Raw genomic sequence first — 17,837 nt, 5'->3', positions numbered from 1 at the left:
ACTCGAAGAAATGAGTTAGGTTATTATCTGCGATGAGTCATAATTATTTATGTCAGGAATTTAAATCAAACCGATCGAGTCAGGAGACAGTAAGGAAGCAAAACAGACCAATGAATCTGAGCAAGATTAATATTCCATTTCACACTAATTTCATCCTTCACATAAAGGAGTAGCAAAACAATGCTCATGCAAACCTCTTAGGTTAAATTTTGCTGCCATACTTATTCACATAAGGTACAAGATGCTCTTGAAGAAACGAAACAGCGTTTCTGAGGCACTTTCCTTTCCAGTATTTTATTTACTAATCTAACAAGTACAAAAGCCTGGGAGAACAACTTTCCTTCTGCCCACAAGCACTGTCTGTTGGCAATATCTTCAAGCACAGCAGGGGTTTAATAATCTTTCTTTTTCAAAATGACTTACAAGTAGATTTCACAAGAAATGAAAATGTTAGCGATATATTTGGATTGCCCTACTGGCTGAGAGCACACTGAAATGAAAGCCACGTTGCAAGGGTCAATATTTCTAATCCTGAGAGCTACCGACTTTCTGCCTAGAACAGATGCTTGAATCACTATGACTGAATTGCTACCACTTCTCTGACCCCGGAGAATGAGAACAGACCTCGGTGGCGGTAAACTCCTCTCAGATGTGCAGACCGTGCCTGCACAGGAGGCATCTCAGAAAGTTCATGAAGAAGTCTGTTGGAGCATATCTGAGATACTGAAACAAATCCCCATTTTTCTAGATACTAGCAATTAGAAAATTTGTTTAATCACATTAAGAGCGCAATGTGCGCTCGCAGCGCAGGAAGCCCCCGCAGCCTGGGCTGCATCCCCAGCAGCGTGGGCAGGGGGGCGAGGGGGGGATTCTGCCCCTCTGCTCCGCTCTGTGAGACCCCCCTGCAGTGCTGCCTCCAGCACTGGGGCACCAACAGCAGAAGGACACGGAGCTGTTGGAGCGGGGCCAGAGGAGGCCCCGGAGATGCTGGGAGGGCTGGAGCCCCTCTGCTGGGAGGACAGGCTGAGAGAGCTGGGGGGGTTCAGCCTGGAGAAGAGAAGGCTCCGGGGAGACCTTCCAGCCCCTTCCAGTCCCTCAAGGGGCTCCAGGAAAGCTGGGGAGGGACTCTGGAGCGGGGAGGGGAGCTGTGGGACGAGGGGGAAGGATTTTAAGCTGAAAGAGGGGAGATTTGGATGAGATCTGAGGAAGAATTCTTGACTTGGTGGTGAGCCCCTGGCCCAGGTTGCCCAGAGAAGCTGTGGCTGCCCCATCCCTGGAGGGGTTCAAGGCCAGGTTGGACAGGGCGTGGAGCAACCTGGGCTGGTGGGAGGTGTCCCTGCCCAGGGCAGGGGGTGGCACTGGATGATCTTTAAGGTCCCTTCCAACTCTAACCATTCTATGATTCTATGAAACAGCATTTTCCAGAACTAGCCCTGTGTTCTGTTGGCCTTCCAGGTGAAAGAGGGGAGACCGTAGACCGTAACATCAGGGCAGGCAACAAAAATAAGAGAGGAAAGTAAAAATTTACAGTTGGAAGCCACCTATGGACATGCGATACTGTGCTCTGGGACCTAAAAACTGGAAGAAATAACTAGAAGTCACATGGTAAACGGAAACGCTGTAAGAAAAACACATAGAAAGACAAGAAAAACAAAACTGTGAGCAGGGTGAGTTTCAAAAGTTCTCTAGGTATTTGAATCAGGCAACCATGCGGGTTTCTTCTTTCTAGGTCAGTGAGGGGTAATTCATATGCATTTCAGGTATGTTTTAATGTTAACATAGATACTGAAAACAGTTTTGATTGTTTTGTTTCTAAGTGTCTGGAGATTGTCTGCCCCGTGTTGACCTGTTGCCTGTCCAGCACGGTGTGCTGGTGCAGACCTGAATCACAGGGAACCTCCTCGGGGATGCAGGGATACGTCTGTAGTCTTTAGCTTCGTGACACAGAAAACCGCTAATTCTTCGCTCACAAAGAACTTTGGAGCATCACATTCTCTTCACACACCCGAGTTTGGTTATAAAAGAGGCCATTCAATTTCCAGTTTAAGAATTAAATTTAGCAACACAAAAGCTGATTAAAATACATTTCACAGATACTTTACATTATAGATGTGTGTGTGTGTTTGGATTGTGGCAGATTTACTGCTATGGACTTCTGGATATACAATGAAGAAAGAAACAAAATCTGTGAAAAATGTTTCAATGAGGAATGAAGCTAACTCTTTTTCATTTATGTTTTCAGGTTGTTCTTGTGCAAATAAAGATATCAGATTTATTTTTACAAGAGCCATGGCCCTTCTCTCATGAGTGGCAGACACACAAGTGATGTCAGTATGAATGACTAACAACTAAAAATAAAGCAGATATTTTTGTACAGGCTACGTAATATCCTATTAATACAAGACCATTTTGTTTAGTTTACATTTTCTTTGGACCTTGCCCATTCACAGCTTTCTCTGAGCAGTTTCCCTGTATCAAGTACTGTGAACTATTGTCACTCATGTACTTCTGGTGGGTTTAGGAAGAAAGAAAAAAACCCTGCCTTGTCTTCATCTGATGAAAGCACTTTTCATCAAGAATTTAGGAATCCACCCCTCTCCGTGACCCTTCTAATTCTACCACGTTAAAAAAGAAAATCCATAAAAACATTTCCCAACTAATCCCTTTCTCTAATATGCTGTTCTGGGTTTTTATCCCTGTAATAAATGCCTTGCTACATCTTCACTGTGATTAGTCTCATGGGATGTACATGTGATGAGCATCTCCCCAGGCTCCGACTGAACACGGGTCAGAATCCCACAGCAAATGCCGATACGCGTCTGGATCCCCCGAAAGAATCCAAGAAGCCAGTACGTCAGCATCCATGTTTTATACAGAACAATGCAGCTACCAAGCTGGCAGAGGAGAGGGGCTAAGGCAAAGCTGCTTTATTTTTTAAATGTGAGGCTAAGGTGTTTCCAAAGTGAGGACAAATTGAATTCCTTAGGGAATTAACGTTGTTTCATTTCCTCCAAGCACTGCACACAGTGAGTCACTAAGCCCCAAAAAGGCACGTGTACCCCCAGAAAATCAAAACCTCAGTGCTGACTGGGTCATGGTCTCGCTATGCAAGTCTCCAAGACAGAAAATATATCCAGTACCAAGTGGAATTTCTGCTCAGAAAGAGAAAAAACTCAGGACCTCCGTATAGCCAGTGGTTCTGGCACTCGCGCAACACGCAGGAAGTACCGAGGACTGTAAGAGCTCTGCTGCCTGTGCGCTGGGACGATGGAGAGGGAGCCTATCAATCTTTCAAGTTGGAGAAATTTTTTTTATTCTCTATAAATAATTACATTTTGACTGGAACAGGGACTGGAATTTTGTCCATACGCTAAATTTGAATGGCTTCCTCAACACTGTTACGCAGCTGAGACCTTTCTAAAGCACCGCCGTCTTTTTACCTGGACTCTTCGTTCTCTACATGACCTTGGGTTATTCATTCTGACATATTTTTTGTGACAAGTGAGGAACCATTGACATGGCAACATGAAATAGGACTTGATCTCATCCTGGAAGTTTTTCCTTTGATTAGCAACGTTCCAGCTTTGCCGTGCAAACAGCCTGAAATTACACTCCACACGAGCTCCTCCTAAGTAGTACCACTGACAGTCCCTACGTACACCACTTCTTTTTGCAAACTTCCTCTACAAGCAGACCAACATGGATGAACATCTCCCTAGACTTTACCGCATCAAAGTTCTATAAAATACTCTAAAACAAGCGTGCCTGGAATTGCCACACCTCTGCCAGATTTTAATTCAATGTGCAAGTCATCTACTTGAAGCTGAAAAAATAATCCCTGCAGGGATGGTTTGATGTTGGATGGGTATGTCCCCCTTTTTCTAACAGTAATAATGAATCTTAGTCAGTTTCAGTAAACATACATTTTTGCCATAAATATAGACACAAAACTCACAGACTAGACACAGTCTTATTTTCTATTTCAGCATTTTGACGTTCATTGGTTAGTGTCCCCCACAAAAATCCTTGGTCTCAAATTTAGATACTACTATTGCAAGAAGATCTGAAAAGTGGACAAATTTCTTCTTGCGTTGTTTTCCAGTTACTGCCATAATAACTTACAACCAAGGGCTCCTGAACTAATTTTTTTAAAATATTAAACTCTTCATTGAAATTCAAATCTCTCCTTCTTGGGATATTTTTGTATAGAATAGTCTCAAACTCTAATGTAAACGAGCAGCCAAATAACGAATGCCCTACAAAATTCAGCGTCCCAAGCAACCTGTTGTACTGCTTCCTCTTTTGCCTGGGAACACACACATTTGCTGTCTGGTCTTTCTCCAGAACTACCCGGAGTCTCTATTGTTTTCTTCTGGTGACAAGAATCTACTTTGATCTTATATCCTCTAAATAAATAAAAATATCACTACATCTTTAAATCCAATAAGTCATTTGAACACAATTGTGTAGGGATACAACGTTCCCCAAAGAACAGATGATGGCACCCAACCGTACTCATTCTTTACCTATTGGCACCTCCTAGATCTCTGTAAACACACTTGCTGTAGAAAGTTATTTAGTACCACTCATGAGGCCCAAAATTTCATCTTTTATAGGTATCGGGAATTCTTCCTGGTGGTGTTAAACTTTCTGAGATTAATACGCAAAGAGTTCTGGGGTGTGCTTAAGTCTTGCTTTTTTTAATCTTTTTTTTTCTCCCACTATAAAAGTGACATTTTTTTCATTTTCTTGTAATTGACCAACAAGCATCTTTCTCAACTGTTTTTTTTCCTCCACCCTTCCAGTGAGAAGTCTATACTCCACACAGAAGATCCCAGGCCTCCGTGTTTTAACCCAGGAAGCAGTATTTAGTAAAGGTATGAAAAGATGGTATTTGCTTTTAATTTGCTTTACATTTTTGCATGATAGTTACTCGTAATGCAGCTTTACCTCTCTAGATTGTACCCACTCCTCTGACACTGGAAGGCTTTCACGCAGTGGTATTCTGCATTACTTCTCTTCCATTTCTTCTCATGTACTGGGCGCTTGCAAAGCTGGTTCCCAAACCATGCAAAGCTCTCTCAATTTTGTTTGAATTTGAAGATGACTTCTGCTTTTCATGACTTGAATTTTATCCGATATCTGGCATTCCAAAGAAATTCTACAACCTCAGAGCTTAGCTGGCCTTCTATTAATTTTACTCTAGCCTAGACAACTTCCATTAACTGCAAACTTTTGTAATGTTTTATGAAGTCTTCATATGGGCTTTTCCAAAAGTTCTTGTACGCTATTTTCTTTAGATCACAGTCATTGCTTCCTACCTGATCAGGGCACAATCTTCCAGGCTGCAAAATTATCTTTTCAGCCCTACAGACATCAGCAGCTCTCCTGAGTTTAACCTTCACCCTTGCATTTAAAATGAATCTTGCATATGTTTTAAGTGCAGCGTTCTTCAGATTTCGGTTCTACACCCTCTGAAGGCTTAACAAAAATTATTAAAGCTACAAACACTTCAGAATCAGCTACATCCAAAACCAAAGATACCTTCTAGTGGCTCCCCATTTTTTTCCAACTCCTGTTTGCAGGCTCAAGGGAGGAGGTATTTGAAGTTTTCCTTTGTAAGGGAAGTAGTTTCAGTTGCAGGGAAATTTTCAGCTGCTTAACACTTTTAATAAAGACACCGAATCTATTCTCTTTTATTTGATTTCCATAACCGGTATTTGGTTTGTACGGATTGAGCAGAAAGTCTTTTTATTCCATGACCAGTTTTACCTGAATGTGCAAAACCGAAACTGCGTAACGCTGCACCCTTAGGAAGGTCCATCCTGTAAACCACATTTCCCACTTTCTCAGCCGTACCTGGATGTACTTACGGCCTTCAAAACTATAACACAAAGTTTGGCCTTGATTTTAACATAGTCTTAGTTGGAAAGTGCCTCAGCGGATGGAAATTATACATGCACCGCCACACTTCCTCCCCAAAATACTTCCAGCAGGTTCTACCTACCTACTTATCCTAAGTCTCACAAGAGGACTTTTTCTACTTAACCAACAAATTGTTCCTCGAGGAAGGGGCTTGAAACAGACTTGACCTTCTCCCTCTTTCCTTCCTGAGCCGCTTAGATAGCTGACATGTTTACAACCTTTTAAAGCCCTGGAGTTGTCTTTCTGTAATGACTACAGAAGCAAATTACGTGCTCTGTGTGAAAGACAACGCTGCTGTTACTGCACATACTTCTGAACAGTCGTAGTACTTTGAAGTCACTGAACAGTTAAAGTGGTAGCTGAATATGCATTGGTTACAAAATAGAACCAGGTAAATACCCAGTAAAGAAATCAATCCATAAAAGCACTTCTACTGAACAGATTTATTTTCCCCTAAAACAGAAGAGAATTTTAAAGTAAAGTTTCCACCTGGCAGAAGAAAATTTTTATTCAAAATTAATCACGTACTCACCTTTGACTCTGTCTCCTTTGTGCAGATGTATTTCCCCTTCTCCTTGAGGTTGATATGGCTTTACGACGATAAAAAGTCTTCCAGGTACAGCACTGTAAAGCTTGCGTTTTGGACCCTGATAATCCAAGGCAGACAGAGTATCCTTGTTGGCACTAGGATTGTAAACGGCACTGGAAATTGAAATTAAAAACCATTAACTGGTTATTTAAAATGGGCGGAGTTAATCATTTACCATCACCTTAAATTAAGCATTGAATAACATAACTGTCTTCCAGCAAGGCATCTAACCCTTCAGAAAAAATACACGTAGTTCATCCTAAACGCATACTTTTAATGGTTGAAATCTTTCAATACGAAACATGATCAATATTCATCTGACCATGATGACCTAGGAAAGAAAACATATTAACACTAAGGTTTTTAGTTTTTCTGCAAATTAAACTTGCACATTCACAGACCCTGATGAAGTTTAAAATTTAGATGCAAATCATACATTATAAGCATCACAATTTGGAAGAAGGACTTTACAATGTCAGTGTTTACCGTTATTGTTGGGAATGAATATCTTTGTAATATTGCAACGTTAAATGAACAATCAAGACAACTGAATTATTAACTGAATGGACTGAATAATCAAGTTACTTCGTCACTCCAAGGCCTAGAGCTAAATTTTAGATCTGCAGAAAGCATGGTTCTTATGGATAACAAATTCTCCGAAAGATCATTTCTTATTGATGGCGATCAGTAGCTCTCCCAGTGACTTCAGCGTGGTACGCCCCAGTAAGTCACACGTCACCAAAGAACGCACAATCTACTTATGGCGTATACAGAAGAAATTATCGAAAGCCACCAAATGATGCACAAGATCATTACTGAGTGAACTGCCAAAAAGATCAGGTGAGAAAGAGGCAAATATTAAAGATGGTGGAAAATCTATAGGAGGTATTTTAAGAAACTTGGAATACACTAGTATTCAACTTTGGAAAAAAAAAAAACCACAGAAAGTCTAGAAACAGAAAAATATTAATGAGAAAAATGAATATTCATAAAGATCTATAGGAAAAAGATAGAGTACCAAAGGAAGAAGAATGACTTACGGTGGTCTAGCATTGCAACACTCTGCTTACTTCTTTAAGGAGAAAGAAAAGACCTCAAACTGCTACAAGCAAAATGAAATATGGGGACTGGAGTTTTCTGTTTCTTCGCCCTTTTTTTAACCAATCTCCTACCAAAATAGGAGGCAATAAGGCTCTCAATATAGGTAAAGAAGTTCTCTGGTAAAATATCAAACAGTGGATCTTGCATATCAGGAACACTTCCATTTTCTTGCAGTAACTTCTGTACCGTTTGGGACAGCATCCCCCTTTCACCTCGTTCTGTTCTCCTATTACTGTGGACAGGTGCCAATAAAGATAAGCCACGCTTAAGAGTTTAAAAGTGAGCTCTGGTTGCACGTCTGTGATGGAGTTTGCATCAGGAACCTCAGCCAGTTCTCCCAGTTGTTTAAAGGAAGACAGGAAAAGATGACATTCGGGTTTCAGCTGTTTTGCTCCATTCCTTTTTCCTTATAAGTGAAGAAACAGTCATCACCATAAAAAAAATCCATCTCTATAAACTGTTGCTACGCATCTGATTTCCACTTGTATCAAGCCCTATTTCCTGCCTAGTCTGGAAGCAGCTGTTCACCATGTTATGGCCCAGCATCTCCTTTAACTCCTGTCACAGAAGATTCATTCATTTTCTCTCTTGCTGAAAGAGGAGGGGGAAATGGCACATCGAACCTTCGCACTGAACGCGTCATTTCTTCTGAGACAGGCCTGCTAATGGAAACCAGGGCTGCAACACGGGACAGATGACTTCTTAAACAAAGATCTTTCCTCTCCCGCCTTGTCCCCAGCGTGGGCTGCCAGCCCAGCAAGTCCCGCGACGTGAAGGAGCAGGAGGAGGATGGGGAGATTTCAGAAGACGTTTGGAGATGGTTCCCTCTCCCCCAGAAGGCGGTGGCCATCCTTGATGGCTCAGCCCTGACTGAGGCTGTGCTGGCACCTCCGTCTGCTCATCACCGTGGGACAAATGTCACAGGGAGGGTGCCAGTCCCCCTGGCCCTCCTACCCTCCACCAAAACCAGTTTGGTGTGAAAAGCAGCAGCCTCATGAGAAGATAAAACACCTGAGCCACACAAGCCATACAGATCACAGGAACCCCTTCCAGGATCGCTCGCCACAACGCAAACCCCACAAACCTCATTAACCCTTTGTCGTACTCTAACCTTTCTCCATTAACCTATGCCTTCGGGCTGCTTCTGCTCCAGAACCCCATCTACTGCTATGTCAACAATGAATTTTTCATCTAAGGGAAACACAACAGCTTCGCGGTGCATGTATTATTTGCAAATAATAAGCAGAGACAGCAACAATTCCCACATTCAGCTGACAGTAAGTAGGTGGTCACACAGTTAAACAAAATCTGTGAGGGAAGTGTCATGTGAGGTGCCATTCATGACTGCAAAAGGGGCCTGGGGCAAGCAAAGGCATTGTTGGCAGGAAAAATTTGTATTTAAAATCCTTTCAGTTGTCTTTAAATTTAGAGAGCCTCCAGCTGTCTTCTGAGTACTTGTACACGCTCTGGACATCTCTGAAACAAATCTTGATGGTACATATGAAACTCGGCAGCTGGGTAGCAGTTTAAGTAGCCGTGATACTCATGCACTAAGAGAAAGACCAAAATTTTATTTCCACAACGCTTCAGGCATTAAATTGGTTTCCACTATCATTTGTGCTATTTTCAAACCGGCGTGCTCTCAGAAAGGGAAGAGGAAAGCGGCTGAATAAAGCCAAAACAAATAAATGTTTGCATATTCAAAAGAGTTTTTAATTGTTCCCCCCACCTCGAAGGATTTTTATATGTCAAGAATTTGGAAGTCCCAGGAATATTGATGAAAAGGCACTTTTTATCCCTTCCAGCTGCAACAATCATTGACTCGAAGGCAAAGCCTCCCCCTCTGGTGGCAGCAGCAATACCCAGTGGCAGACGAGGGCACTCCTTACGGCCACCTCCTCACCGGAGCGCAGCCTCATCACAGACAACCTGGTTTTAATCTCATACGGGTCTCTGTGAAGAAGCATCACCCAAATTATAACCAACTGAGTCTTTGCTATTATTTTAACATACAACCAGGTAAGATGAGGTTGCCCTACTGCATGAAACCACCAGCATAAGAAATTCCTGTCCTGTTCCTTCCAGCGATTCTTATATTTCAGACTTTTTTTTTTTTTTACAATGCCCCATATTTCCACTCTCCAGCAGTATTGTTACTACCACAAATAGTGCTTGTCAGTTTGGGTGCCTACAGCCAAGGAGAGAAGAAGAACGTGTAAGGTAGCAGGTGACAGCTTCAACTACATGATGTTTTGGCTTACTGACTTGACAGCTCAAGTAAAGATCCATTACGCCCACAAACAACAAGGAGAAACCAACAGCTCCATTTCTTAACATCACTCATGCCCTTTCCTAGTCCGAGCAGTGGATGTCTTTTGATACAAGGAAACAGGACAAAGCTTGATATTTTAAATGACCGTGGAATGGTCAATTTGACCATGTTTGGTCAAAACATTTAAGCTCTAATTCTCTCAAGGAACAGGTTGCCCAGAGAGGTGGTGCAGGCCCCATCCCTGGAGACATTCAAGGCCAGGCTGGATGAGGCTCTGAGCAACCTCATCTAGTTAAAGATGTCCCTGCTACTGCAGGGGGGTTGGAGGTCCCTTCCAACCCAACACATTCTATTCTTCTCACCATCAGTACTCAGCTCGTCCTCCCCGCAGCCCTGTGCTTCAACCCCTCATCCTGGTGCAGCTCCATCGCTCGCACACGTGGCAGATGCAGCTCCCGAATCCTCCTCAAAGTGAAGCCGTAATTGTCTATTCACAGGGCAGTGGCTTCACAAAGCTGAAGGCCTCGTTTGTGATCAAAAGTTAGACACAATCCTCTGTTTTATTATAGTACTCACAATACCTACATCACTCTAATTAGCCAGGATTTGCTCTCCAGTGGGACATAGCTGCAGGATATTTGCAGAGAGTGCCTGCTAAATCACATTTGTAATTCAAGAGGAAAGACAGAGCAGCAAAGTCATAGGGGATGCAAAACCCTGCAGCAAGGATAACCACGAAAGAAGCCCATGACATCTACCACCACCATCTCAAGAAGCCCCCTTTGCTCTCGGCCAGCCTCCTACACAGCCCCACTTATTCCCTCCGTTTGACTCTCTGGTTCAGCACACATCTACAGAAGGGAGAACTTAAACAGTCTCTGCTTCATCACCCATGAGCGGTTCCAACGCAGGTTTCAGGCGTGACCAAGAGTTTCATGAAGGGACCAAGCATCTCAGAAACATTTTACTTTGCTGTTAAATACAATCATTATTTCAACTTTTAAAAGATCTTGAGGACTAGCACCCTAATTCGGAGGTGCAAACTCAGTGACAAGTCACTGCTGAGCTTTGCTGAACTTTAAAGTCTGCCTGGCTGCTGGAGCTCTGTCGGGAAACAGCTGGCTTTGACTGGAGCTTCCAATTAAAATATTCACACTTGGACATGTTCCACTGTGCTGGGATTTTAATACCTATATATTATATAGAGTGCAAAACGGACATCTAATTAACATAAAAGAACGTGGCAGCCTGGCATGATGACATTAGGGACATCTCATGCTGTGCAATTCGTCAAAAACTCACCTGATGTGCCTGTGCTGCTGCCGTTTGGCATCCTCTCCCAGCCTGTTTAGGGACGGCGACCGGCTCCGGGAGGACGGAGTGTAACTCCCCACAGTTTTTACAGTTCCATTAGGATTATTCTGCATCTGTTGAAGTAGATGAGGTGAAAGGCTGCGGTGCGAAGAAGCAGAGGAGGAGGCTGACCACTCTGGGAGGTTGTTGATGTTGAGATTGTTGTCGCTGTTGGAACGAAGCAAGATCCGAGGTGCTGCCAAGGTGCTTGGGGGTCTCCGCCTTCTGTTGGAATAGGTGGGAGCCTCTCTAAAGGGCACTGTGTAAAGACAGACATCCAGGGTAATCTCAGATGATTTCACCATTTATATCTGTTTACCACCTCATAAAAAGATTTAGCAACATATGGCATTGTTTCTTCTGCAGAAACACAAACTCTACCTTGCCGGCAGAGCTAATCGGATTCGTTATCTTTAAAACATCATTAAAACTGAAAACAACAGGGCAACATTAGCCTGTTTGCTGCCTTTAATAAACAGGCAACAACCGCGGCATGAGTCTGCTGAACAGTCTGAACTATGGTCTAGGAAATGGGAAACACTTCAAGCTAAAGTCTCAAAAAGTTCATATTCATGCTATGTTGTCGTATTCCATCAGAAAGGCACAGAACAGGGTGATGGGCAGAATTTTCAATGCACGAACTTCGAACTTCCTTCTGCCATTGGCAGAGAATTGCCAATAGGAGATGGAGAATTTTGTTCCATCGCACGTTCAGGCCCAACCTGAAATCTGTAGTGTTAACAGTCACCTTATCCCCGTCTTCCAGGTTAAAAATTGAGGACATAGATTTTCTTCCTGGCAGAACTCTATTACATTGCTGTAATCCCTAGGTACTCCCCTCGTTCTAATCTAGGCGCTCCTACCGCATCTATTACTATTGTATATAGAACATACTACCCGAGGGTAATACACTCGCTCCGTCACGTGCTGTGTCCCAAAGAGAACGCGACTGTATCCAAGGGCTGCAATATACTAGTTAATGAAATAGTCATAACAGAAAACAAATGCAAGGGCAATAAAAGTCTAACACAAACCAGAGGGCCCATCCTTTCACCAGCGTTACTGGTAGAGTGCTGCAGTCGTAGGAGAATTTGTACAAGCAGACGCTACGTTTTCCTTTTCTCGCTGTAGTGGGTCGGTTGGTTCCACGTGCAACTTAAAAGGCAAATTTCCTAATAAAAGGCACCCAGATGCGATGGCATTTCTTACCTATATTATACGGTAAATAAAGGATCTGACCCTGCAAGTTCCTGTTTGCCTCCATCCCCATTCATGCAACTCCTCTCATTAATGGATTTCAGCGAAACTCAGGGGGTCGCAGGATTTGACCTAAAGTGCACATATTTACAGCTGAAAAGTCACAGGAGTCTAACTAACAAAAGGCAGCCAGGCATTACTCTGAGGACTTTATTGAGCTGTTGTAATTTGCAAAAAATCATATTTGAATTGGGAAAGAAGCCCCACAAAATATTCTCCTACGTGTCTAAAGTGCCGGTAAGTGCCATTCATAAAGTGCCAGAAATGTCGACGCATTCAATACCCTTCAAAAACACACAAAACCCAGAAGAAGAATGTCTGTCATCCTGTGCAAGTAAATAAATTCACATAAATATGAATACACATAGGAATCAATCTGTCCTGCCTTGAAATCCAGCCTTTAATTAAGAAAACACAGCAAAATTTAAGGTTTCTGAGCAAAACTGAAAGCATATTTATAACATAAAATAAAGATGGAACTGCAAGTAAAAGAATGGTTTATGTAATTTTCACCAGAATAGGTTGATGATTAACTGTGACTCTGAATATTTTAAAATAACATCCTTTGTATTTCTAATGAGCTGAAACTTTCTCTGGTAAACAGCTCAACAACATCAGAAGAAGGAAAACAAGAGAACCGTGAGCAGAGAGAGAAAGCGCTTTAAATTCATTTCCATAATGTTTCATTTGAAACAAGGCTGAAATAAGGAAAGTAATCTTTGAAGTCGTTAAAGGGGATAAAGCACAGAAGTCCAATATTTATGCTAGAAACTGGCAGAAACTGTCTGATTTTCAGAATATTTCACATTTTTCATATTTCATATTTTTTAAGGTTCCAAAGCAGCAGAGTATGTCACTGAAGGTGCTTCAAATGTCACAGTGAAAGCCCCGGCTAGTACTAACTTAAAGAAAACTCACAGCACTTATTTCCAAATTGGACACGTACAGATCCTCCAGACCGATGTAGATGACACAGTCCTGCCATTCCTCTATTTTTGACATTTGGAATACGGCTTTAAAATTATTTCATTGACGCTCGGGAGCTTTCCCAGGTAGAGTAAAGCAGAACAGCTCCTGTAATCGTCTCAGCAAAGGGGAAAGCACACGGAGCTGAATATGGGGAATGTTTTGCACAGAGGTTTGCGAGCTGCAGGTCTGCTGCTGTCCCCTGAGGGTCACCAAACTTTCTCTTGGACTTCAGTAAAAATCGGATCCGAGCCTTCAGTTTGAATTCTTCATGAACTTAAACAGGGAAGACTCCAAGCAGAGTGCCGAGCCTTCCAGCCACGGGCTGAGAAAACTAAGTATTGCCAATATTTTGGGGATGTTTCCCCATCACTTTTGCGAGGTCAGGGGGTACGTTGAGCGGGAGTGGGAGGGAGCAGGAGGGGCACGGCGCTGGGGCACGGCGCCGGGACGGACGCGGAATTGCCGGGCACCTTTACAGCGACAGGTTTTAGAAAGCACAAAACTGGCGCGTTCGTCCCTACTGAAAACCAGGGGATGTTTTGCATGTATACACCCTCTCCAGGTACCGGATTAAATGAATTCTTTTTCCCTTGCGGACCTTAGAAGGATTTTACGTGACCACTTAGGAGTTAGCTTTTACTTTGCTATTAACGTGCTATTCTTAAGGAGAGAACTACCAGCAAAATTAGCTTTTACTACAGAAAATAAACAGGACGGGGGACAACTAATTACACCAATTGACGTGTGTCTAACACAAATCTTTTATAGAAAGAGTTAAAAATAAGCATTTCCGTGCCTAAAGTGATTAATATTCCACCCAACTGTTTCTTTTCCCCAGCAATCTGCAAACTGTAAGTGGGTGGATATTTTTTTAGCTGCTTCTTATAGGCATTATTTATATTATTTTCACAATTAAAAAAAAAATAACTACAACACAAAATGATGAAATGCAAATTTCCACGCTCCAGCCCCTGTTGGACACTATTTTTTCCCCTAATATCTTACCACGTTCAGAACTGGAAGTATAACTGTTGCAAAACTTGTTTGGGAAAAACACTTGATATAAAATGACATGAAAATGTCTGAACTCAATTCACGCCTCTGAAGTTTAAAACAATCATCCCTCAAAGCACACCTAGAAGCACCGTTTAATCCTTCCTCCAGCTCTCAGAATTCTATTCCTGGCATTTCATACATCTGAAGGGGCAATTCAGCATCATTCACTGACAAAAATCCACCTAGGAAATGCCTTACATGGCTTCAAATGCATTTCTTAGGGAACAAAAACATTTTTATAACTATTTGACTCCTCAGAGAAACACCCAAAAGGAATAAAGTCACATCCAGCCTTAATATTCAGTTGCCTACTTGGACTGCCTAACACAAGATAATTTTGAAAAAGAAATTGCAGGAATTGATTAATTATAGAGTCACTAAGCCCACCATATTAAATGTACACAAGAAAACACCGGTCTGAAACATGAAAGTGTTCTGCTTGCATTGCTTACCTTCTTTCTTTGTGAAGGCATTTAACAAAGACTTCATTTTCCCTTTTTACTTTAGCAGCAATCCCCTCATTATATAACCTTTGCTGGGAAGAAAGAGGTTAAAAAAAAAATAAAAATAATAATAATAAAAAATAAAAAAACCCAAAGCTCCCCAATTTCTACGTGTTCGGGCTGCCTGCACCCTGACATAAGCAGCAGGTTTCTGGGCACTGTGGAATTGCGAGCATCGCTGGGCATGCAGTACCCAGCGTTCTGGTGACAAAGCCCACCCCACATTCTGTCTGTCAGCTGGGAGCCAACTGTGCATAGACTGGAGCTGCTCAAAAAAAAAAAAAAAAAAGAGGAGGAAAAAAAAAAATCTTGCAATCTTTCACAGCATTAGTCATGTGAACAGCATCGCCACAGCCTCACAGACGAGCCCCTCGCTTCCGCCAGCGCTGCCTTGGTGCGGGCGGAGGGAGGCGCGGGCGGCCGCGGCTCCAACCGCCACCAAAAATGCCCAGATTTGCCCCATGGCAGGGGCCGGCGAGGCGTGAAAAGGGGCTTCGCAGCGGTGGCCGGCAGCTGGGGAGGGGGAACCTCGCAGGGACCAGAGCTGCTGGCGCAGTGCCGGCAGCTTCTAAACTTCCACAGCTGACTCCAGAGGCTTTTTGCTATCTATCTGCTTTTTGCTAGCTATCTGCTCTTTTCTATCCATCTGCTTTTTACTCTTTACTTGCCTTTTTCTATCTATCTGGCTGCTTTTTACTCTTTACTTGCCTTTTTCTATCTATCTGGCTGCTTTTTACTCTTTACTTGCCTTTTTCTATCTATCTGGCTGCTTTTTACTCTTTACTTGCCTTTTTCTATCTGGCTGCTTTTTACTCTTTGTTTGCTTTGTGCTCTTTATTTGCCTCTTGCTCTTTATCTGCTTGCTTGCTACAATGCTCCAATTTTTCCAATTTGGGAAAAAAGTCCAGATCCCACCAAGCCTCACACGCTGACTCCGTTAAGAACGGCGACAGAAGTGCCCCTAAAGCGAGTATCTGAACACAGCCTGTATTCCAGTCCGAGATACACGCACAATTATTTTCCACTCCCCTTTCCACTGCACTGAAATGAAACACCATTTCTTTTTGCACAAGGTAAAAATACAAATATTTGACCGAGCCACTTCGCTAAATGCAGTGCGGACGCCAGAAAATAAATGACTGCTGGTTCTAAAGTACTAATTTTGAAAAAAAATTCTATAGATAGCCGTGCCAGCCAGTGCGAACACGCTCCCAGAGGAAGAGCAAATAACTGAAACGGGCAGATAGGAAGAGGGGGGAGGTGCTAAAAATCACAAAAATTTTAAGCAGAACTAGTTAAACGTAAGATATAAAGATTGCAAAAATAAGAAATTTCCTGTTTAAGAAAAAGAGCAACCTCCATTAAAAAATTGCCTTCAAATACTATAAGCTATATAACAGTTAATAAATATTTATGCCATTTCAGACGTTTCTGCTGATAGCTAATGCATCTATTTTGAAAATTAGGTCTTTTTCTCACTGAGACAGCTTCCTCAAGAAAGACAGAAAATAAATGACTTAAATGGATTTTCTCTCTGTTATATATAATGAACTCATATTTAACGTAGCACTGAAAAGAATTAGTAAGCATAAATAAATTTAATAGTTTAAACTTCATTTAACATTCCAGTGTTTACATAGTTATTAATTTATTAAGAAAGGAATATTTCTCTTAATTAATATAATTTTATGCTTTGGCTCAATTTATTTTTAAAAGCAACTATTCTTAGCAGGTGGAGATCTTACCAGAGCAAATGTACATCATTAAACGTCTTTATTTGACCGGAAGAATTTTCTCCTTAACTTTGAAAAGATGCAAATCTTTCTAAAGAATAACTTTGAACTGTTATTTGCTAACTTATAAATATGTGCATTAATTAGCTCCCCAGAAGAATCAATATCGTTTCCAGAGCAAGAACAGCTACGCCAGAACAGCCGTGCCACTAATTTGAATTATAAGCTGCTGCGCGTGACTTTTTCTAATATCTTCATTCAATCCCCCCGATTAGACTTGGAGCTGCAAATGATGAAGGAGTTATAATTATTAATAATATTCTGCATTTCCATAGTGCTTTCTAACTAAACTTCGCCAATTGTACGCGAGGGCTCGTGAACTCTGCACATAAACCTGAGCATCTGGTGGTGCTCCTGTTTCAACAGCCAAATGGGAGATCGACGGAAGGGAGTTTTATGGTGGTAGTTCCTGAAATCTCCTTAGCTCCAGGCATTGCCGCGATGTCTGCGGGCACAGGTTCCCTAGGGAGCGCATCTTCATTTTACACAGTGTAGGGCAATATACTTGCTTGACGATACCGAGCGTAGATTGATCCCCACGTACTTCCAGAGGAGAATTACCTGTCGCACCCACAGGAAAGGAAGAAAATCACTGCCTCCCTACGCTCAGTTCTGCGCTTTAACAACCAGAACACCAGTCAGAAAAAATTACGTACAGGCTATAAGCATTAACTATCTCCAAAGGGACGGGATCTCAGCGTTGGTCGTGTTTCTCTAAGCAGAACGTCCTGGGCGTCTTACTAACAAGGTGATGCTGGTGTAGAAACCTGGGAGTCGAATCCTGCCCTTTCCTTTAGGCGGGTGTCGGTGTTTCAAAGTAATGATAGCCTAAGGAGCTAATCACAGCGGTAAAGCAAGGAAAGGGTTAACTCAATCGTGCTCATTCATGTCTGTTCATATAGAGTAAAATAAAAACAGACAGGCAACTGTAGTCAATCAAAATCAATCCCAGGGGGTATTTTTATTAGATTCTTGCCAGAGCCGTAGCATTTCATCATCTAGAGGTTTCTAATCAGTGT

At 42.2% G+C, this 17,837-nt stretch overlaps 1 protein-coding gene across 2 annotated transcripts in view; it reads right to left on the bottom strand.

Moving 5' to 3' along the window:
• Nucleotides 1–17,837, bottom strand: part of SHANK2 (SH3 and multiple ankyrin repeat domains 2) — a 407,070-nt gene that overhangs the window by 214,628 nt on the left and 174,605 nt on the right. The window contains exons 1-3 of one of the 2 annotated variants that reach the window (XM_054200513.1): nucleotides 14,975–15,011; nucleotides 11,190–11,499; nucleotides 6,458–6,627 (exon numbers count right to left, since the gene is read on the bottom strand). In XM_054200513.1, coding sequence (XP_054056488.1) covers nucleotides 6,458–6,627; nucleotides 11,190–11,499; nucleotides 14,975–15,011 — 517 coding nt within the window. Of the gene's footprint in view, nucleotides 1–6,457; nucleotides 6,628–11,189; nucleotides 11,500–14,974; nucleotides 15,012–17,837 lie in introns of those variants that run through there. The other variant, XM_054200512.1, reaches the window with a different exon arrangement.

The sequence above is a fragment of the Rissa tridactyla genome, chromosome 4, assembly GCF_028500815.1.
Source record: "Rissa tridactyla isolate bRisTri1 chromosome 4, bRisTri1.patW.cur.20221130, whole genome shotgun sequence".
Classification (NCBI taxonomy): Eukaryota; Metazoa; Chordata; class Aves; order Charadriiformes; family Laridae; genus Rissa; species Rissa tridactyla.
Note: the sequence above shows the minus strand (reverse complement) of the source record. Positions and strands in the feature narration are given on the sequence as shown.